Raw genomic sequence first — 23,434 nt, 5'->3', positions numbered from 1 at the left:
CCAGGGGTCCCTCCAGATCACCCAATACACAGCAAAGCCCAACTCTGGCCATCCCGCCCCTCCCAGCTCTGTGCTCACGTTCAACTTCGTAGAACAGGTCGGTGGCTCATTTGCTTTTGTGTGTTCAGAATGGGTGAAAGAATGCAGGTTAGGGTACAGTGTAAGCATGTGAAGTCAGCCTCGCAGATACAAGCTGTAACTCAACTATGCTGGAGGATTAAATAGCTCTGAGAGCATTTGCATATGCGTGGTTTTCTTTATCCAAGCGAGCATGGGGACTGGTTACTAATTATCCCCACTAAGTGTCAGAAGTTGTCCTGGACTCCGGGGCAGTCACAGATTAAAGCCTGTTTCAGTCTACTGTGTAGACTTTGATGGAAGGTAGCACTTTGGGTTTGCTTGCCGACAAACTGGAAGGTTGCGCGATAAGCAAGTCAAACCAGCCCATTAACCAAACACAATGCATAAAGGGCACAGAGGGTCCCTTGTGTTTCCACAAACGAAACATGCAGCCGCAAGAGAGGAGACTCGTAGATTCTGTTCAGAGCCCTCTCAACTGGCAGGCCAGGAGGAAAAGAAGAAAAAAATTTTGAAATTTTAGTGTGTCATAAAACCAATCTAAACATTCCTTCTACAGTGGTATGAGAGAAGAGAGACAGAAAATTCTTTAAAGTCCTAAGTATCTCTCATTATTTCTATTCTGATTGGTTCTGCTGCTGCTGCTAAGTCCTTTCAGTCGTGTCCAACTCTGTGAGACCCCATAGATGGCAGCCCACCAGACTCCCCCGTCCCTGGGATTCTCCAGGCAAGAACACTGGAGCGGGTTGCCATTTCCTTCTCCAGTGCATGAAAGTGAAAAGTGAAAGTGAAGTCACTCAGTCATGTCTGACTCTTCACAACTCCATGAACTGTAGCCTACCAGGCTCTTCCATCCATGGGATTTTCCAGGCAAAAGTACTGGAGTGGGTTGCCACTTCCTTCTCTACTGATTGGGCCTACTGCTTGTAATTTCAATTTCCAGCCTATCATATTTAAGTATCTGCTCTCTCTGGTCTTTTGTTGAGTCTAGAGCAAAAGCAAATTAACATCGCCTTCCCTCTTAATTAACACTTCACCTGGTTTGCTCTGGGATAGCAGAAGCTTCCAGTGCTATAACCTGTTCAGGAATCCCAAAGAGGGCCATTTAATTAAGATGAAACTGTGTCACGTGACCTTACTAATACTTGCATGTTTTATCCACTCCACATTTTCTGCAGTCACTTGGAAGCTGTCCAGAGGAGTGTAAACCCTGCCTGACTCCTCCCGGAGCTCTGTAATCTGGCAGGGTAGAAAGACAAACCTTGGTTCAGGGTCCCAAGTAGAGAGCAAAGGGGAGTGTCAGAATCACAGAGATATTTAGCTAAGCAGTGATCTCAGGAATTGGAGAGGCAAATTAAGAGTGAGAGAATTCAATATTTTGTACCTAAGGAATCACAAAATCTACATTGTTGAGAGGCTACCTGCCATGATTTGATTCCAACCATGCCAAACCAGAGCTTTTCTTTTTTTAATAAATGGGGGCAGGGGGCAGAGGTGGTGGTTGGCAAGCTTCTGTTAATAAAAATACCTAAAGGGGAAAATGAGGGGCCAGAGGAAGTCTTTAAGGCTACAAGCCAGCAATGTGGAGCTGCGTCTACCACGGCGCTCATCCATCACAACACATCACAGTGATGTCAAAAAGTCGTGCAGCAAACAGGCTAAACCACACCATGACTCATTCCCATCATTCACCAGCAACACATACAGCTGAACCGTCTCAGTCTAATAAGAACGTGGATTTTATAAGCTTCTAACTATGAGCTAGTTAAGACAAAAAGCTTTGATGGTGGTTTTAAGAACTCAGAATCAACTATTATGAAAGGACTGCAAATTTAGGTGTGTGACACACCGCTGGTATCCTAAACGGAGAGGGATCTGTCCTGTGGGCTGGTAAGCCTGAGATAAGGTTGGGCAGTAGCCTCTGTTTCCTTGGGACACCAGCACCACTCATGAACTTCTCCAGGACCACTCAAAAAGGACCGCATTTTGAAAACTCCTGTATTATAGTACATGGTGCTTCTGGTTATCACTATGTCCTTCCATCCCCGCTACACACACACACACACAAACCACACACAGTGCAACCTAATAATGCACACACACACCACACACAGCGCATCCTAACATCATAAGGCCACAAAGAGGTGTGCTGGAGAACCAGCTTTGGACCCATCAAAATTTCAGGGTGACTCAACCTAGATCCAATTAAAGCCATATGGCCTCTGGTGGACACTTTGTTAAAAGCGAATCTATAGCTCAGATATTACAAAACACCACAGGAAAAAGAAAATGTCAATAGCCCTAATCCTCTACCTGTACATTAAGCTAGTAAAGGTAACATGGCCTCTGGAAAATAGTATGATTGGCTGAACTCTCTTCACTGTGATGGGAAAAAAAGACAATACACATGTGTAGCCCAAAAATATTCACGTGTATGTAGGACTCTAACATTCTTGCAGCACACAGCATTCCAAGCCATTTCCTTATATGCAAAACCAATTTTTAAAAAGGCAGAAAGACGTTGGCATATTCCCATTTTCTGCAGATACTGTTTTATTCCTGTTTTGTGATTCAGACTTTAATCTGTCACTGTAGCATGTTTCTATAGTTGTTTGTATGCTAAGATATTTGTGTTTGACCTTTTTCTTGTTGTAGGCAAAATAAAACTTGAATTTTGTGTATTTTAAGTCTTAAAAGCAAAATATTCTACAAATGATGAGGGTTTCTTTGCAGAACAAGTACCTGAGCAGCACTCAAAGCACTATACTTTGTTGTTAGAAGACGTCATCTACTTACAGGTTAGGCTCCAAGTATTCAAAACACAAGGAAAAAGAACCCAAACTCCACTCCAGAAGAAGTCAGAAACAGGAGTCCCTAACAACCCAATGGTGGCCAAAAAGCGCTGTTTTGGAGCCCAGAAGTTTCGGCACAGAGCCTGAGGAGCAGCTGCAGAGAGAGGGGGGAGGGGGCTGAGCTGGCGGGGGTCCATTCACCTCACATCCAGTTCAACCAAACTGGCTCTACTGTGTTCATTCCATAGATCAGGCCTTTGCAAATAATTTCACGTGAAGAAAGGGTGCCACTACAAAACAAAAATAATCCCCTGCAGCAATCTGATGACAATGAATAGCTTCTCTGACCATTTTCAAATGTCCAAGTAATATTGTAATATTACACATCTTTCTGTAATAAAAGTCAAGACTGCCATGTAATTTACACTTAATATTTTATTCTGGTATGCAACATTATCAATGTGTAACCTGCATTCTAGACGGTAACTGAGAGGGGATGTCAGGAACCATATTCCCAAGGCCAACCCTGTCGAGCAAGTAACCTGTGAGCCATACCACTCCTGGAGCTTTAACAATTAGGTTGGTGCAAAAGTAATTACAGTTTTGCATTGTTAAACATTGCTGTTTGATATTGGAATATTCTTAAATAAATGTGGTTATGTTGTACATCATTTTAATGTGCACTTCTCGCTTTATGTTTTTTTGCTAATGACTTATTTTATATTTTAGACTAGGGAAATGATGTTAGACGAAAAGCTAATTTGAGTGATTTTCTTATTCAAGATGGGTCGAAAATGGGTCCTCAGGCAGCAAGAACTTGCAACATCGACAACACATTTGGCCTAGGAACTGCTAACACAGTGCAGTGGTGGTTCAAGAAGTTTTGCAAAGGACACGAGAGCCTTAAGGATGAGGAGCACAGTGGCCAGCCATGGGAAGCTGACAACAACCAATTGAGACGATCATCGAAGCTCATTCTCTTACAACTACAGGAGAAGCTGCTGAAGAACTCAACGTCAACCATTCTATGGACATTCAGCATTTGAAGCAAATTGGAAAGGTGAAAAAGCTCCGTAAGTGGGTGCCTCATGAGCTGACCAAAAATCAAAAACATCGTCATTTTGAAGTGTTATCTTCTCATTGTACCAACAACAACTAACTATTTCTTGATCAGATTGTGATGTGATGAATAGTGGGTTTTATACAACAACTGGCAACAACTAGCTCAGTGGCTGGACCAAGAAGCTCCACAGCACTTCTCAAAGCCAACCTTGCACCAAAAAATGATCATGGTCACTGTTAGGTGGTCTGCTGCCCATTTGATCCACCACCAAATTTCTGAATCCTGATGAAACTATTACATCTAAGATGTATGCTCAGTAAGCCGATGAGACGCACTGGAAACTGCAACGCCTGCAGCTGGTACTGGTTGACAGCATGGGCCTAATTCTCTATGACAATACCTGACCACATGTAGCACAACCAACACTTCAGAAGTTGAAGGAATTGGGTTATGAAAGTTTTGCCTCATCTGCCACGCTCACCTGACCTCTTGCCAACCACCACTTTCTTCAAGCATCTGAACCACCTTCTGCAGGGGAAACGCTTCCACAACCAGCAGGAGGCAGAAAATGGTTTCCAAGAGTTCATCAAATCCCAAAGCATGGATTTTTATGCTATAGGACTTCTCATTTGCAGAAATGTGTTGATTGTAATGGTCCTATTTTGATTAATAAAGATGTGTTTGAGCCTAGTTATAATTTATGATTTAAAATTCATGGTCTGAAACCGCAATTATGTTTGCACCAACCTTAATAAGTTTATAAAAGGTTTCTGTGAGTCCATGTCCCACCATCGCAATCAGAAAACAACAGAGGTAGCACCCCAGCAAAAGGACATCTGTAGTTTTAAAGAAACAAAACCAAAACAAGCTCCAGAGTGAGGTAACAAATCAGTCACATGAATGGTAGCCGGCTGTCAGTTGGCCAACCCCTACTGGGTCTTAGGGGAAATCTGTCATTGGGGCCACCTCGCCCTGGCAAGATGGGGTTAGGACCTGGAAGTGGGCCCACTGGGTCAAAACGTGGTCTGAGTGGAGGGAACTGGCTGGGTGTCTCCCCAGGCCCAGGGATGAGTGAATTGATTGGGTCCCCGACATAGGGAAGGGTTAGTCTTTGATCATATTCGCCACCAATAATTCCTGGAGGGAGGAGAGAACTGGGAGGAAAAGGTCTGGGGTGCAAGGGGCTGGGGTAGAATGGAATGGGGTGGGGGGATGACGGCAGGAACATCGCATGCCGCCCTCTCTGGGCTTCTTTCCTCTGTTTGTACCTCTTCTTGTACAGCTGCAGACAGATAAGAACAAGACGTGAGTGAGCTGGGCACCTCCCCGAAGCTCCAGTTGGCTTTCATTGTACAGATGTATACATAACTTCTCTTTTCCCACAGTACGGAGGCAGACAAAGAAGCTAGCACACTGAAGAGAACTTCTACCAGTTTCTACCTGCATGAATAAGGTAGTAGCTGTGAACACAATGCCAAAGGCACTCTAGTCTTTAACCACACTGCAGCTCAGCAACTGTGCCAATCTGGAGTAACAACACATCCAGAGAAGGGATGAGTGAGTGACATGGACTCTCAAGACTGCAATCTAGCATTCTCAAGCTGATATGAATTTCACGTCAGCCTTTTCTGAAAACGGAAATTTTAAATATTTGTTGAAAATATCATGCCATAGAATGTAAAAAGTTACAGTATTGGCAGGGAAGGGCGGGGGAAGTCAGTACTTAAGTTCACTTTCTCACCTAAATTATGTCCCTAATAGACCTCAATTTAAATAACAAAATAGATGACTATTTCAGAGGGTGGAATATATTCCTATCTGCAAATAAAACAATGTAACTTATTTTTTTCATAACTTACTATTCTAACTAGCTGAACAGCTGAAGACTACTCCAGCACAAAAACAACTCAGTTTTGTTTTGTTTTTACTACAAACAGGGAGCCTATATTAAGTAAAGGTGAAAACAATCACCATGCTAAGATTTTTTCCTGTGTAATTACAAGACACTGAGGAAAACAGTGGAAACAGTGGCTGACTTTATTTTGGGGGGCTCCAAAATTACTGCAGATGGTGATTGCAGCCATGAAATTAAAAGACACTTACTCTTTGGAAGGAAAGTTATGACCAACCTAGACAGCATATTAAAAAGCAGAGACATTACTTGGTCAACAAAGGTCCATCTAATCAAGGCTATGGTTTTTCCAGTGGTCATGTATGGATGTGAGAGTTGGACTATAAAGAAAGCTGAGCGCTGAAGAATTGATGCTTTTGAACTGTGGTGTTGGAGAAGACTCTTGAGAGTCCCTTGGACTGCAAGGAGATCCAACCAGTCCACCCTAAAGGAGATCAGTCCTGGGTGTTCATTGGAAGGACTGATGTTGAAGCTGAAACTCCAATACTTTGGCCACGTGATGCAAAGATCTAACTCATTTGAAAAGACCCTGATGCTGGGAAAGATTGAGGGCAGGAGAAGGGGACGACAGAGGATGAGATGGTTGGATGGCATCACCGACTCAATGAACATGGCTTTGGGTGGACTCCGGGAGTTGGTGATAGACAGGGAGGCCTGGCGTGCTATGGTTCATGGGGTTGCAAAGAGTCAGACATGACTGAACAACTGAACTGAACTGAACTGAAGGACAAAGTCTAAGGTAAAAGTTGAAAACATTTTACTAAAAATTAGCAATAGACTCAAAACAGATTGTATTATAATAAGTGGAAAATATGCCCTTAACATATTAATTCACTAATTATTTCCATGCTACAGACATCAGCCTTGGTATTTACAAATACCTACTTCTTTCCAATCTGTGTCTCGACCTCTGATACTACCATCTAGAAAGAAAAAAGAAAACAGAAGGATTTTAAAACGTTTCATTCATCTAGCATTACACCTGTCTTACCTCAATTTTCTATACTAAAAGAATCTACTTGGTCTAAAGGACTCTTTGTACTTGCAGAGAACACAAACATGAATGGGCAGAGCTTTGGCGGCACAGGCAGGGTACATGAGGCTTAGAATCTCTTTATAATAAGGCTATGCTATGACTATTTCCTACTCTTTAAAAAAAAAAGCCCACAACTTAAAACTTCTGGCCAGCTGAGTAATTAAGACCTCAGTAACAAAGAACACTTTTCTTGTTAGCATGCCATCATGGAAATCACCTCGAAAATCCCGCAGATACAAACACCTCCACAAAAGTTGATCATTTGAAGTAATACAGAGGTCACGACAAACTGCAGACAAAGACAGGACAGAACGAACATCCAAAAGTCGGAAGATCCGCAGCTTCAGCTCCAATGGGAGGACTACCAACCCAAATACATCTGGTAGGTTCAGCGCTAAAAGGAAAAAGAGAATAGATCTTACTGAGTAAAGAACATCCAGTTTTCCTCACATCAACTGAAGTGGCCAACTTTGTAGAGAGATGATAAATTCGATGGTATTCTCCAGTTAGCCAGACATAAGTCATCTATACAAACTTTTATCCCCCAGTTGACTATATTACTACTACTAACTCTAAGCCCCTTATTCTCTTTATGTTTTACTAGAGAGACAAATTACTTTGTAATACAGATCAAATGAATAACTATGACAGTTTTTAAATACCAGTCAATGGCCTCCTTTGTTTCAAGATATATTCAGTACAACAAAAAATTCTCTACTCAACTACAGAAAATGGATAATTCATTGGCTTTTACAATTGGTTCCCAATGCTGCCACTTACTGTGTGCCTTTGGACAAGTTTTTTAAGCTCCAACTCAATTTCTCATCTGTAAAATGGGTTAATACTACACCTCCTTCACTGAGTTGAGAATTAAATGTGTAAATACATATAGAGTGCTCAGAATAATATCTGGCAAGCAATAAGCACTTGAGTGTTAGATTACTATTATTTGGTATCTAGCAGGCTGAAAAAGAAGGGGAGGAAGACAAATTCAGAAGCAAAACCAAGAAAGGAAAAGAATAATATATTCCAAAGTCAAGTGACAATTATTTTTTTATTATTAGCTACTTTGCATATAGGGATACTGTTCTCCACTAGCAAAGATAACCAAAATCCAATACAAGGTTTTAAAATTCACATTATTCTTTTCCCTCACCATCAACTGAAGAAGAAAACTATGATTATATCAGCCTTGGCACCATGCTACTTGAGACCTAAAATACTATTTTTCTACATACAGACCACAGATAAAAGTCACATATCTATCTCTAAAAACCTGAGATTATTTATCAGCCAAAGACTGTGGTAGATTATGACTCCAGCATATTATTTTCTACCCTATATCTCCCCATCCCACTATCACTAGGTTTGGCCATTTTCACTTGTTTTGCCCACTGAAATGAGAGTACAAGCGGCATACTATTTCTAAATTAAAGCTTTAAGAACCAACACATGGTCACTGGTCCTCTTTCCCCTGTGCTACAGAAGAGCAAGTCCTAGATAAGGACCTCTCACCACTTTTTCAGCTAACCCTAACCCACACACAACACGTACCTGAGTGAGAAATAAACATTCAATTTAAGTCACTAAGATTTTAAAATATTTTTTACTACTGATAAAACACAAGGATTTGTGTTTATTAATACAAGGATTAATTAATACAAGCTTATTAATACAAGGATTTTGAGTGAATTATAAACCTTGCTGAATTACTGTTTCATCACCTATAAAATGAGAATAAAATCCACTTCAAAGTTGTTAGCATTAAGTAAGAATGCATGTCAAATATCCACAGTACCTAGGCACAGAGTCCCAATAAATAGCTTTTTAAAAAGTAGACCTAATTTATAGGCTATAAATTATTTATATATGTATTTACTGAACACCAACTATGGGCCAGACCGTGTGCTAGGCCATGAGAATACAAAAGAGAGTAAGACATATTTCCCTGCTTTCACGGTAATTCATAACCTTAGGTGAAAAGAAATCATGTGAAAAATTATGATACAGTGGAAAAAGGGCTATAATAAAGATACACATAAAATGCAGTGAAGATACACAGAGGATGTGAATAGCGATTAAGGAATTAGCATTTAAGCTTAAGAGAGCAGGATTTCACTCGGAGCAGAAAAGAGGGAAGAGTCACATGTCATCCTTAAACATATGGGAACTTCCGATTCTTTCCAGCCCTTCAGCCTGTGATAATTTATAATTTCTCACCTTGCCGGGTAAAAGCCAGAAGAGGATACACCAGCTGGTCTTTGAAGAGGCGAGAGAGTTTCTGAAGATCTTTGTATATCATGGCTACATTTTCCCCTAGAATATTTATTAAATGAAAAGTCAAAAACACAATAGCAAATGGAAAAACTTGAAATGGTATCCTCTACTTCTGCCAAACCAAATCAAAGTGGTAAGTAAGTTTTCACAAATAATTCCTACATAAAGAGAAATGAACTGAAGTCTCCAGTAGAAGAGGAAGTATACACTGTGTAACTCTGAAGGCTGAATTCTCTTTAAACAAAATCTTTCTTTAATGGACCCACTAAAGAAATGATTAGGAATTTATAAATAAAAGGATAAGTAATAGTACAGAGCATATACTAGGTACTGCATTATAAGCCACAGTGAAAATGATTTAAATGACTTGTCAAATGAGCAGCATACTCCTACCCAACATACAAAGTACATATTGAAAATACTAAATTAATATAATCCGTAAACTGGTGGCTTCCCTGATGGCTCAGGCGATAAAGAATCCGCCTGCAATGCAGGAGACACAGGAGACGTGGGTTCAATACCTGGGTCAGGAAGATCCCCTGGAGAAGGAAAATGGCAACCCACTCCAGTATTCTTGTCTGAAAAATGCCATGGACAAAGGAGCCTGGTGGGCTACAATCCAAAAGGTCACAAAGAGTCGGACGCAACTGAAGTGACTTAACATGCATTCACATAAACTTGTAATCTAACGGTATTAACTTTCTTCCTCCCTTTTCACTTCTTTATTTCTTACTTAACATAAATCAAATAATCTGAGCAACAGTGCTATAAACACTGTTCTTAAAAAATAGGCTGAGGAGCCAAATCTACTCCAATCCTAAATTCTACTATTTATTAACTCTGTGTCCTTGAAGTAATTTAACCTCCTCTAGACCTGTTTCCCAGAGAAGGCGATGGCACCCCACTCCAGTACTCTTGCCTGGAAAATCCCATGGACAGAGGAGCCTGGTAGGCTGCCGTCCATGGGGTCACGAAGGGTTGGACATGACTGAGCGACTTCACTTTCACTTTTCACTTTCACGCATTGGAGAAGGAAATGGCAACCCACTCCAGTGTTCTTGCCTGGAGAATCCCAGGGACGGGGGAGCCTGGTGGGCTGCCGTCTATGGGGTCGCACAGAGTCAGACACGACTGAAGCAACTTAGCAGCAGCAGCAGCAGCAGACCTGTTTCCTGATCTAGAAAATGGGCATAAAAACCTTTACTGCTGTAACATAGAGTATTTCTACTCCCCACAGTAAGGACCTCCATAGTACAGAGATGAATATACAGTGTTTGTAGCCAAGGAATCTCAAGTTTTTCTGGTCTTAATGGTAAGACCATCTGTACAGATTCATCAGTCTAGTTCATGCATTCTCAAAAGAAATAATACTGCCTCCAACCAAGCAAAAATCCTAGCTATTACATCGGTTTGTGACCCTCAAAAGGGCCATAGTATACAAATATATACTGTATGAAAGTAAAATTTCATCAGGGAGAATGATTTGGAAGTTGGGGTGGGGGATTGTGTACAAAGCCTCCTTAGGGGATTGATAATGAAAAAATGGTTGAGAAACACTGGCCTGGTATGACATTAATTGTTCACAGACCATTAAAAATACATATTCTGAGGTCTCTCTTTCCTATCAACTTCAGTTCATATAAGTTAGTCTCTCAGAGTCTGACCTCCCCTGGGAGAGATCTCAAGGCCTTCAAAGCAAAGATCTAAATCTAGGTAGCCTACACTAAAAGACACTGCTGTAAACGCCATTTCCCTGCTATAAGGTATCACACCAGTCCCCCACCCCCACCCGATTTTAAAACCTGCCTGAATTTACTATGAGGACAAGATGAAAAATATCCATAAAGGCACATGTCTAGCAAAAAAGAAGTATTCCAAAAGATGTTAATTCCCTTCCCACACCATCTCTTCTCTTTCAACTGCCTACCTGTCAGTTACACTTTGGGTTTAACTGAAAAAAGAAAAACTATCTTCTTTGCATCTAATAGAATACAAGCAAAATCACACCTAGAATAAAAACTTTTGAAGTTCCACTCTGTATAAAACAGTAAGCAAGTTTATGTAAGTTTAAGCAAACATTTTGAGTACAGTTTTCCTTTTAATGACCTTTCATAATGCAGTTGTATTGTATGGTTTCCACAAAACAGTTCCTTTCCATACTGGTTAAATGCAATGCTAGAAAAATCCAAAGATTTAATTCAGAAATTATGAAGTATCAATCCTGTGTAATGCATTATATAATAGCATCATTCCATAATGATGCTAAATATAATTTGGCGGTATACTTATATATTTATACGGCATAATGGCAGTATAACTATAATTTAGCATCCAAGATCCGAAGAGAAACAGGAAAGAAACTGAAACTCTGTAATATTGTCTTGTATTTGCTTTAGGCTCATCCAGAAATTTTAAGTCTTTGAACATTATCTTTCTGGGTTTTTTTTTCTTTTTTTTTTTTTTTGCATGAACCTCTTAAACCTTTATCCCAAAAGCTAAATCACTGTTACAATACCTGATTCCTCTTTGCAAATAAAAGATTCTGGCAGCAGCTGCAGTCTTTTCACACTTCTAACCTCACTGTTGATTTTCAGAGTAGCTGAAATAGCAAAAGAAAGATGATGAACAGGTTTTGTCATTTCATCGACTGCTTCGCTTTTCCATATGGACTTGCATTCATTCCCTTGCCCCCAGTATACAGGCACATTAAACAAACTGCTCTCTGCTTAATTCCTTCCCTCACAGCAAAGTCCAAAGTGCAAACCTGCGATCACGTTAAGTAAAACAACATTTTTAAAAACTACAGTAGACACCTTTACATGAAACCCAGTAAGTACGACCAACAGCAGCTTATTAATAATTGAAAGATATGCAAACAAGGTTAAAAGACAGTTAAACACAATACAATCATTATTTGTAACGAGGTCACTAAAAACTCTGTTTATTTTTTGTTTAACCCTTGGCAATGAGTCTTCCCTTGTTTATTAAAAGAATCCTGCTAGCTTTCACAGTATCATCTCTCTCTAGACCCAGAGGACCAATATTCTTGACATCACCAGAAGGTTCATTTTTTAATCCTATACACAAAGGCGCATTTCATTTCATTCTATGAAAGAACCAGTGATGTGCTCGTGCACATGTGCACTGAGCAGGATGTCTCGGGTAAAGGAAAGATTTAAGGACACACTGCTCCTTTTCAAAGAACTCGGCCTGGAATGCTTCTAGAATGGCTGTCTGCCACTAAGTCCACAAACAGCTGATTTGTCGAGAATTAGTAAAGGAACAAAACATCAGAAACTAACACATTTAGCAGCTATTCTCTATATTAAGTATCTTAAGACTAGTAAATAAAGGTTAATATATTGTTGAAGTGTTGTTGAGCTGTTTTTATAAGAAACTGAAGCAAAAATTACCATCTCACTTTCACTGTTTGATAGCTGTGACCTTGCAAGTTAGGCTGTGACCTTGCAAGTTAGGCTGTGACACAGCAGCATGATTAGCCCTGTATTCTGTAACCTTTTGGCCCCTCTGTGATTAGTGGTCTAGGGATCAAAGAAATTTGATAAAGATTCCTAGCTGTATTGTGACAGCCAATCACTGAAGTGGCTGTAAAGCATTTGGAAAGAAACATGTAAAGATCCATAAACTAACAAGCATGACTCTGCCATCTAGTTACCTATCACAACAGCCAATCACTGAAGTGGCTGCAAAGTGTTCGGAGAGAAACATATAAAGATCCATAAGCTAACAAGCATGATTCCTCCAGCTAGTTACCATTTATGACGATGAGGTTTCCCAAAGGCACACAGGTGAGCGCAGCAGAGCCACCCTCGCAGAGAGGGTGCGTGTACTGCAGCTTATACACGCCCCCCAACCTCCAGTTCTCCGGCATGGACAGAGCTTTGGCTTCAGTCCCCTGGGCGACAACATGAAACAGAGGGAAACAGATAATGAAGGACAGAGCACTACTCTCAAAAAGATGAAAAACACAAGAGGCCCCTTACCTGTCTGCAAATAAGCATTCCACACAGTCCCTTTAATAAAGTTTATCAAATCATTAATAAAACTGTGATAGAAAAAAAATGTTATATTATCCACCATCAAAAGTTTGGTCCAAATAGATAAAATATCAGATGGAAACTGATTTCTCACTTCAAAATTTCACTTATCTGCCTTGCAGAGCCATATCATTATTCAAGAGCCCAGCTCAAAGGCCGCTTCTTTTGTGAAGCCTTTTTCAAAACAAATCCTTGCTGTCATTCCTACCCTCTCACCCCCTAACATTCTGTTCATATTTCCATTGCAATGCTTCTACTATTTACCATAATACATTGTAATCTGCTTTTCACTTGTTTCTTTCTTCCCACTTACAGACTCCTTGAGGATAAAGACTGTCCCAGCATCTACATATTCTAAATCCTGACTCAGCGCATGGCATGGTCCCCGTGTTAGCTGATCACTGAATTACTCTACACTCTCGTTACTCATAGCGTGGCCCGCAGATCAGCAGCATCGTTATTATGTGGAGAATGCTCACTCCTATCTCAGGCTCCACCCTAGACTTATTCAATCAGAATCAGCATTTAATAAGACCCCGTGGGTATTCTTACGCACATTCAAGTTTGAAAAACTTCTAAATGTTCTGTGTGAATCTCTGGCATGGCATCCTCTATACATATACGCTTCTCCTACAATTCAGCCAATACAACGCACCAGTCTGTTACTTGTCTTTCTCCTCCATTTGGACAGGAAGCAAGCTGAGAGCAGAGACACAGCAGTGCACTGGACACTGGCAGATAGTTGTTGAATGGATAGGAATGAATGAATGTAAGCAACAACAACGTAAGAACAATGTCTCTCTTCCTAACTGAGTCGTATTAAGGTTAGTGGCAATTCATAGAACCACTAACATTAAAAAAAAATAACCCGGTGAGCCATCTATCTAGTCATACACAGTTCACGTGCACTGACCACATATTATCATATATAATCTTTTGGGATTTTTTTAAACTGTAGATGTCACAATACTAACTAAAAGCTGACAAGGAAATGAAGGAGGAAAAAAGGAAAGAGGGAAGGGAACACTTACTGACTGCCTACTGGTATGCTCAGCATTGTCTTCGACAGTTTACATTAATACCCAGACACCTTTAAGAAAGAAATCTAGAACATGACCCCTTTTCTAACAGGAAACTTTTGTTCTTGGCCGTAACCTCACCTGCGGTATGTAACCCGACTCCAACATGAGAAGATGTATGGATACTATCAGGGCATCGCAGGGGTTCGAACAGTCAGCTGACTGATACAGGATCTCCAATGAATGTGGCACTTGCCCTTCCACTGATTCGCTGCAGAGCATTGGCTCTGCGGGATAGAAACCTGCGCCCTCCTCCACATCCACAACATCTGGAACTGACTCAGCTTCAAAATGCTGACCAGGCCCCGACTGAAAAGGATAACAAAAACAATGAATTCATTAAACAGACTTTCTTTTTTTTCACGGTATATTTTGTATCCTAAGTGAACTGAGATTAGAGCTCAGAGCTAAAGCACTTTACTGAGCTCAGAAATGGTACCCATTTTCTGAGAGGGCTCCCAAACCATGAATAAGCCTGCAATCTGCTCCTCCCTCCTGAATGTCTTATGTGCATGCTCAGTCAGTCAGGTCCGACTCTTTGTGGCTTCAGGGACTGTAGCCCACCAGGTTCCTCTGTCCATGGGATTTTCTTTTGATCTCCATTAATTTTGGAAGGAAACTTATGACCAACCTAGACAGCATATTAAAAAGCAGAGACATTACTTTGCCAACAAAGGTCCATCTAGTCAAGGCTATGGTTTTTCCAGTAGTCATGTATGGATGTGAGAGCTGGACTATAAAGAAAGCTGAGTGCCAAAGAATTGATGCTTTTGAACTGCGGTGCTGGAGAAGACTCTTGAGAGTCCCTTGGACTACAAGCAGATCCAACCAGTCCATCCTAAAGGAGATCAGTCCTGGGTGTTCACTGGAAGGACTGATGTTAAAGCTCAAACTCCAATATTTTGGCCACCTGATGCGAAGAAATGACTCATTTGAAAAGACCCTGATGCTGGAAAAGATTGAGGGCAGGAGGAGAAGGGGACGACAGAGGATGAGATGGTTGGATGGCATCACCGACTCAATGGACGTGAGTTTGGGTAGGCTCTGGGAGTTGGTGATGGACAGGGAAGCCTGGTGTGCTGCAGTTCATGGTGTCATAAAGATTCGGATACTACTGAGCGACTGAACTGAACTGAATTTTGGCTGATTTGCCAAAAACCTGAAAATCATCCTAGACTTCCCCCTCAACCTTATAAGCCCCACCTCAACATAAGTAGTTATCCAAGTTCCACTGAATCTATCTCCTAAATCTCTCTAAAATCTGCCCCTTTCTACCCCAGTGGTACTTCAGACTCATTTATCTCCTAATCTCCAGCAACAGCCTCCCCAGGTATCCCTAGACTCCACTTTCTTGTCTCCCAAGACACTCCACCCACTGCTGCTAGAGTTTTCTGACAACCGAGAATCTAGTTATGTCCTATGTCCCAGCTTAAACTTGCCAGTACTTCCCCTACGCAGACAGCACCACTGGGCCTGTATTGTGCCTTGGAACCTGACCCTAAATATTCTTGGGAAAAAAAGAGGTCTACAATCAAATGAGTATGGAAAATGCTACATGTCACAGCCTCCTAACCTCACCCTCTGTATCCACAAAATACATTCCGGCATTATAAAGCTCTGAGAAGTCCAGGAATAATAAAAAGCATGCCCAACATTTAACCAAGAAATACTATTCTCCGTCCTCAACATTCAGCATCCCCATAACACTTACTTTTAATCTCATTAGACAAGTTTTCCATAGAGGACATGCCGAGAAATGCAGGTCTACAAAATAAAGTCCAAACTCCTAAACCCCTCAGCGTACAAGGCCCTTCATCACCTGACCCCTGACTCTGTATCAAGTTCAGGTTCTGCAGTCCCTCCCTCTCCATTCTGGTATCCCCCCACCTCTTCAAGTATTACAACAAACTATCTTTCTACCTTGCAAAGGTCTTGATTATTGCACTTCACCACCCTGTATTGCAGTTTTCTGATTTCATGTCTATATCCAACTATGACAAGAAGCTTAGAAAGGAATAGACATGTCACCAACTTTTGTAACATAAGAATAGTATCTGGCACACAGTAGGTACAATAAATGCTTGCTGAACAAATGATTAAAGATAATATCTTACAAGTTCATGTTTTTCAGTGTCTTCTAATTTACCCCAAACAAAAATAGGCAAGACAGATGAGGTCACCTTTTTATACATGCTATAATTTTGATTCAGATTAAATAATATAACCAAGGTTACCAGCTAATAAAACTTTGAAATGATCTAAGATCTCCAGACTCATAGTTCAGAGCTTTTTGACATAATAACACTGCTTCAGTAAGACTGAGTTAGCTACATTAATTTTACTCAGAAAGACTACTTCCTAGGCATGTGCTCAACTCTTAATGCAAAGCACATTTCTTCTTTTTAAGTTTATTTCCATTAGAAAAGGAGCAGAAGAAAGTAAAGTTACATTTTATGAGTAAAATGGTGGAAGAATGTAAGGGAGCAAGAGGCTGTTCTTTCAAAATCCTTGAGGATCTGAGCCCTGATAGCTTGTAAAGACCCACATTAACCTGTTAAAAACCCAGGGGACAATGACAATCCACACTACCTAAAAATAAGGCTCCTAAAAGGCTCCTTCCTTTGAGGAAGGAGAAAATACTCATTAAAATCACTTACCTGACAAAATTGTGAATTACAGGCATACCTGGAAATGTTTCAGGCTGGGTTCCAGACCATTGCAAGAAAGCAAATATTGCAATAAAGTAGGTCACAAAACTTTTTTGGTTCCCCAGTGCACATAAGAGCTATGTTACACTATGTGGCACTTATTAAGTGTGCAGTAGCAATATGTCTAAACAATGTAGACACTCTTCATTAAAAAATACTTTATTGCTAAAAAATGCTAACCATCAAATGAGTCTTCGGTGAGTCATAACCGTTTTGCAATAGTAACATCAAAGATCACAGATCACAAATCATAACAAAATACAAATGTCAAACTATTTTTTAAATGACAAAAATAAAATTAAAAAGGTATAAAAATATAATGACAAAAATGTTTAAACTATTGTGAGAATTACTAAATGTGACTCAGAGATAGAAGCAAGCAAATGCTGTTGGAAAAATGACATCAACAGACTTGCTTGACACAGTTTCCATAGACCTTCAGTTTGTAAAACACAGTGTCTGCAAAGCACAATAAAACTGAGGTGTGTCTGAATATACACTCTTTGCTTCTTATGCCTAACTTTTGGTCATTTATTACTTACTGACAGATGTGTGGGAGAGAATATATGTGAGAAGAATGTTTTTAAAGGTTACCCTAGGCTAATAATGACATGGGAGGAAGATATCAAAACCCTCTGGTGAGCTTATCAAACTTTACACCCACTCCATGAGAACCACAGGCACTCTCTGAGCCATCCTGATATCAATACTTATCATATTCTTCATGCATGTGCAAACGAGAAAAAATGTTTAGCACCACCTCTCTAAACAGACCATTTGTCACATGTCATTGACAACTGAGTGGACAAGTGACAGTAATGCAATTTAGAGCTAATATTAGCATCTGATACCATACTCTCCCTGTTTCTCTTTAAAGATTCAATCAGTACTAGATGAATTCCCAAATACAATGAAATAAGGAATGTGTAAATCAACTATACTTAATAAAGCAATTTTTAAAAAATGTCTATAGGAATATAATCTTTAGTCTACTGATGGCAATCATCCTGACTAGTACAGAATCCAGTTGAGCTATTCAGTATGATTTATCAACTATTCTACTTCTTGTTTTGATAAGAATACCCACCACACCGTCATCATTCCAGGCTTCAGGCTGGGCTGCCTGTCCTTGGAGTGAGTCATGCAGTTGTGCATCCTGTATGCTGGACTGACTGGAGCTGGCGGCCAAAGAGGGTTGGTCATTATTCTGCAGTGAGGAATGCTCTGAAACTGTGGATGAAGGTAAGTTAGGTGCTGCAATGGCATCTTCAAGAATCAAACATATCAAGTCCCCAGAAACAATCCCATATGAAGCCAAGGTCTCTTCATCTCCAGTGAGGGCATCCTTGTTGTTCAATGTAATTGCAAACCGGGCATCGGAACTGCCAAGAAAGATGAATAAGGACAGTAAGAGCTACCTATTGCCGCCAGCCCCAGCATAACACATTTGAAACATATACAGAGCACATGAAAACAAAACAAAACAGAGATAGAAAGAAAACCAAAGTCTAGGAAAACTATCAAAATTATCTGCTCTTCTCACTAAATGCCTGCATTACAGATTCCAGCCTGAGGGATAGGATCAGTAATTCTCTATCATTAATCCATGTTTTCATCAATTCTAAGACACATACTTTTTCATACTTTGTCATCTTTGGAAAAGGGATGCATCTTAAAATTGATGACATATCATAGCTTAATGGACAGCCTTTTTTCATTTAGTGTGACTTAAGAATGTGCATCTGAGGGCTGACGGCAACTGAGAGTCAATGAAATATATTCTTTTCAAAATACACATTGTATCACATCATTCCTCTGCTGAGAACCCTCCAATGGCTTCTATTTGACCTTGGAATTGGCCTTAACATGGCCTCCAAAGCCCGACATCTGACCTACCCCACTCATCCTCTCACTCACTGTTCTCCACCTACATGAGCTTTCCACTCCTTCCTCTAAAACAGATCAATCTCACTGCAGCCTCTGGGCCTGTGCATCTGCTCTTCCAGTTCTTCAAATGACTGACTCTTTCTCATCACCCAGGTCTCAACCCAAATGTCACCTCTTGAGAGATCCCTTCTACCCAACCTCCATCACTCTATTCCATTCTTGTGCTTTACTTTTATTGGAACATCACTAATTGAAACTGTCATTTATTTGCTTATCATCTCTCTTCCATACCACTAGAATTTAAGTTTCATGAGATTGAGGACCTTGTCTAGTTCAAAATTTCATCTCCAGCACTTGGCAAATAAAAAGTATTTATGGAACAGATATAACCAACAAACATTAGATGAAAAGATCAAGATGAGGCTGAAATCAGGGCTAACTATCCAATATCCTTCCACGATAGTTAGCTTATGCTACTAAGTCGCTTCAGTCGTGTCCGACTGTGTGTGACCCCATAGACGGCAGCCCACCAGGCTCCCCCGTCCCTGGGATTCTTCAGGCAAGAACACTGGAGTGGGTTGCCATTTCCTTCTCCAGTGCATGAAAGTGAAAAGCAAAAGTGAAGTCACTCAGTCGTGCCAGACTGTTAGCGACCCCATGGACCGCAGCCTACCAGGCTCCTCCGTCCATGGGATTTTCCAGGCAAGAGTACTGGAGTGGGGTGCCACTGCCTTCTCCAGTTAGCTTATGAAGGTTCCAAAATACTAGACCCATGTCCTAATGAATATTCATAATCACAAAAAGTTAGATGAGTGCACATAGATGACTGAGTATAAATTCACCCCTCTTAACTCAGTAAGAGGTTCACCCTTCTCACTGAGGTCTTACTTAAAGTCTTATGTGGAAAAAGTGAACTCGCTCAGTCATGTCTGACTCTTTGCGACTGCATGGACTGTAGCCCACCAGGGTCCTCCGTCCATGGGATTTTCCAGGTAGAATACTAGAGTGGGTTGCTATTTCCTTCTCCAGGGATCTTCCCGACCCAGGGATCAAACCCAGGTCTCCCACATTGCAGACGCTTTACAGTCTGAGCCACCAGGGAAGTCCCTAATATGTGGAAGACTATACAAATCCAAAAACCCAGTGCTAAGCGAGCTAAGAGTTCAAATTAGGCTGAAGTAATGAACTCCCATCCTTTCTGCATCACAGATTATCTGATCTTCAGAGAATAATCATTTCATTACACACTAGTGAGGAATAATTAACAAACCACTGTAGAACATTTCATAAGACATTTGTACTCAGCAATGCTAACTTCATTAACTTTTTGAGAGGTTAACAAAGGATGAAGTCCTTTGAAAACTGTGTTCTGTTTATTTATTTTTACAATGCTTCATTGTCAAAAGTGCTCCCAGTAATTCATTTATGTTTTTCTTTCACGTGTAAATACATATTTTCTTACCAATAAGAAATTTCTGTCTTTGGTACAGAAATTACTGAAGCTTTAGAAACAACTCCTGCTTACGAGAAAACAAGTAGCTATGCCTCTGCTTTCAAATGTTTTAATAAATGCTGAAAATCAGCCAACTGCTCAGGAAAACAACATCCCATTTTTAGCAGGAAAAAAAGAAAAATACCTCAAATGAATTGTGTTTATGGATGATTTGTCAGAGCATAAGGTTGGTTTTTTAAAATGATTATCGAGCACAATATTCGTTCAAATATTGATTTGTAAAAAAGGTAAAGAATTGTCAGCTTAATAAAATGTCAGCCTCCCCTCCCCTTTAGTAAAAGACCTACTTCTAAAGTAACATATGTTTTTCCAGGAGAATGGTTAAAAAACAATCCTGTTTTCTGATACTGTGGGGGGAGGGGGGGAATTAACTTCATCAGGAAATGCCATCCTAGAAACTCCAGGCCTATGAGAATCATTTTATGGCAATCTCAGGCCAACTTGCTCAGCAAGGACACTTTAAAAGTAATAAGGTCTTATGGACACATTTTTAAACTGCCCATTTATTATAAAATGAACATACTGTGAGAATAATGAATTCACTTTCACAAGCTGAAGCTTACATTTCTTCCGGTTAACCAGCCTCAACTGTAAAAACAAACCTGAAAGAGAAACTAACTTGGGCTCTTGAGTAAACAAAGCTAGTCATATTGGGTTTCACATCCTTTCCAGATTGTCCCACCTAATTAAAAAGTGATATGTATACATATATACAAGCTATTTTTAAAACAGAAGTTAATTTTGATAATTTGTGGCGGGATAATGATACCAGTATGCAAAACACTTAGGCTTAACATCAAGAAAAAACAATAGACGTGTCAATTACTATAACACTTCAAAGGAATTTTGCCAGTATCTCATTTTCTGTATTTATGTTTTTTAATTTGGAGGGGAAAAAAAGGCTTATTATGAATGTAACGTCCTAAACTGAAAAATGAAAGGGTGAGAAGTTCATAATAAAACCTCATTTTACTGAATTTCCTAAAAATAAAATGTAAGTTTATAAACGTCTTACGAAAGGAGTCAGTTAACAGGTTTTCTTTTGAAGAATTCACCTAAAAAGCCCCAGTGAACACCTTTTGTACTTTTTCTCAGCACACTCAAATTCCAAATTCGCTAGCTCAGGATTTGAAGAGGACCACCCTCACTTTTGTCCCTCTACTCCCAGGTTATGGTCTCCAGGATACCCAGGACAGCCTCATCTGCAACCCCATAAATACAGAATTTGATCCATTATTTCTCAACGTCACTGTCCCCAAACTGCAAGCTCTCCAGGGTCATCATAAGGCCAACGTTTACCATAGTTTCCATTACAAAAAAAAAAAAAAAAAAGCAACATCTTGGCCAGGAAAATAATATTATTTGAAACAGACCGACATGCTGCACTTCGCAAAACTTTCCAGCGGGGAAGTCAAAGTGCCCACAGCGGCACGCGGCAGGTAAACACTTAACGGAGTTTTAAGCGGACTGCAGGCTGGTAGTCCGAAAGCAGCGGTACAGGCTACAGGTGGCCTCGTATCTCCATATGAGATACGAAGCAGGTTTTTAACTCCTAACTTTACAAACTTTTTCACTGAAATATTCCGACAGCTGGAGATGGTGAACTTAAATCCCTGGGAGTCTGAAGAGGTTTAACCTAAGCCAAACCCGTAATTTCCCAGCTCACATCTCAAAAGACTCGGGAATTTTGCATCTTAGCCTCTCCCTGGGTTCGTTTACTGCAAACACGGAAGCGAAGGCTCACCCTGGATGAGCTCGGAGCCCTCGGGACGCCGGGCCATGACCTCCGGGAGCCGGGACCCCGCGAGCTGCAGCCCTCGTTCCCGCTCCCCGCCTGGCCCGCGTCACAGTCCCGGGGTGCGGGCCCCGCCCGCTGGCCGCCCCGCCTCACGTGACCGCCCGGCGCGGGCCCGCGCCCCTGGGCGCTCCTCCCCGCCCCGCCGCGTCCCCACCCCCACCCCGCCTCTCCGCGGCGCCTACCTGTACCCCCAGGTGGGCAGCAGGGCCTGGCTCAGGTGCGCGCGCAGCTGCCCCAGAGTCGGCTCCGCTTCTGGCATATCCAGAGGCCAGGTCCGCTTCTGAAGCCGGACCCGCAGCTTCATGGCGGCCGCGAGAGGACTCAGCGGCCCGGACCACCGAGGCGGCGACGGCAACTACGGAGCGGCCGGGGAGCTCCCGCCTACAGCGGCCACTACCGTAGCTGTGGAGATACTGAGGTGTAACCGACGGAGGACCCCGCCGAGCTGGTCTCTGGAACAGGAGCGCTCCGCCCCTTCTCTTGAGGGCGCCCCCTGGAGCCCACCGGCGAGCAGACCGCGGGCGGCCAACACGGGTCCAGGCCGCTCGGGAACTCACGATCGATGACTCGGCGCGCAACGGCGCCACCTGAGAGCGCGCTTTGAGTTCTGCGCAGGCGTGGAAGCTGCCGCGGAGCGCCGGGGTCGCGGCACTTGTGTAGCGGTGTCACTTGTCTCCGCCTTTCCTAGAGAACGTTAACGCTGAAAGGGATGCTACAGATCAGACTACTCGCCACTCCGCAAGGCCAGGTGTCCTGGTTCTTACTCCACTTCCTCCGTGGCTCCAGCACCATTCGCACGCATCAGCACCCAGATTCTGATAGTTTCCACGTTACAGCAAACTTAAAACAATTTGTAGGGACTTCCTGTGGGCCAGTGGCTAAGACTCTGCGCTCCCAAAATGGGGGGCCCTGTTCAATCCATGGTAAGGGAACTAGATTCCACATGCGGCCCAGACCCAGGGTGGCCAAATAAATATTTATTTAAAAACAAAACAAAACATTGTAGGCGGTGATCTATGTCGGAGAGTATATTGGCAACCTGTCGCTGCCTAATAATCACCCCAAAGCTTAACTGCTTAGGACAACAAACATTTTTCACACAGGTTCTGTAGATCGAAAATTTGGTCATGACTTGGCTGTTTGGTTCTGTCTTGGTCTCTCGTGAGATTACAGTCAAGACGTAGGTCAAGCAGCCTTGACCTGCAGTTATCTGAAATCTTGACTCGGGCTGGA

At 41.5% G+C, this 23,434-nt stretch overlaps 1 protein-coding gene across 1 annotated transcript; it reads right to left on the bottom strand.

The window, feature by feature from the left end:
* Positions 1 to 3,316: 3,316 nt before the first annotated feature.
* On the bottom strand, positions 3,317 to 22,760 carry FBXO7 (F-box protein 7). Its single transcript, XM_052639774.1, has 9 exons — positions 22,384 to 22,760; positions 18,091 to 18,385; positions 14,377 to 14,604; positions 12,933 to 13,074; positions 11,674 to 11,757; positions 9,102 to 9,197; positions 7,099 to 7,275; positions 6,731 to 6,768; positions 3,317 to 5,215 (listed from the first exon to the last, which is right to left on the bottom strand). The coding sequence occupies exons 1-9, from the start codon at positions 22,503 to 22,505 to the stop codon at positions 4,826 to 4,828; spliced, it is 1,572 nt and encodes a 523-aa protein (XP_052495734.1). The 5' UTR covers positions 22,506 to 22,760; the 3' UTR covers positions 3,317 to 4,825.
* Between the last annotated feature and the right edge of the window lie 674 nt (positions 22,761 to 23,434).

This window comes from Budorcas taxicolor, chromosome 5 (assembly GCF_023091745.1).
Source record: "Budorcas taxicolor isolate Tak-1 chromosome 5, Takin1.1, whole genome shotgun sequence".
Classification (NCBI taxonomy): Eukaryota; Metazoa; Chordata; class Mammalia; order Artiodactyla; family Bovidae; genus Budorcas; species Budorcas taxicolor.
Note: the sequence above shows the minus strand (reverse complement) of the source record. Positions and strands in the feature narration are given on the sequence as shown.

Bases quoted from the DNA above. Each gene is read 5' to 3' on its own strand.
- FBXO7 (XM_052639774.1), bottom strand. From the start codon at position 22,505: ATGAAGCTGCGGGTCCGGCTTCAGAAGCGGACCTGGCCTCTGGATATG. The intron at 13,075-14,376 runs GTGAGGTTACGG...GTTGTCGCCCAG, and splicing joins AGTCGGGTTACATACCGCAG to GGGACTGAAGCCAAAGCTCT. The intron at 11,758-12,932 runs GTAACTAGCTGG...TTGCTATTTCAG, and splicing joins AAACCTCATCGTCATAAATG to CTACTCTGAAAATCAACAGT.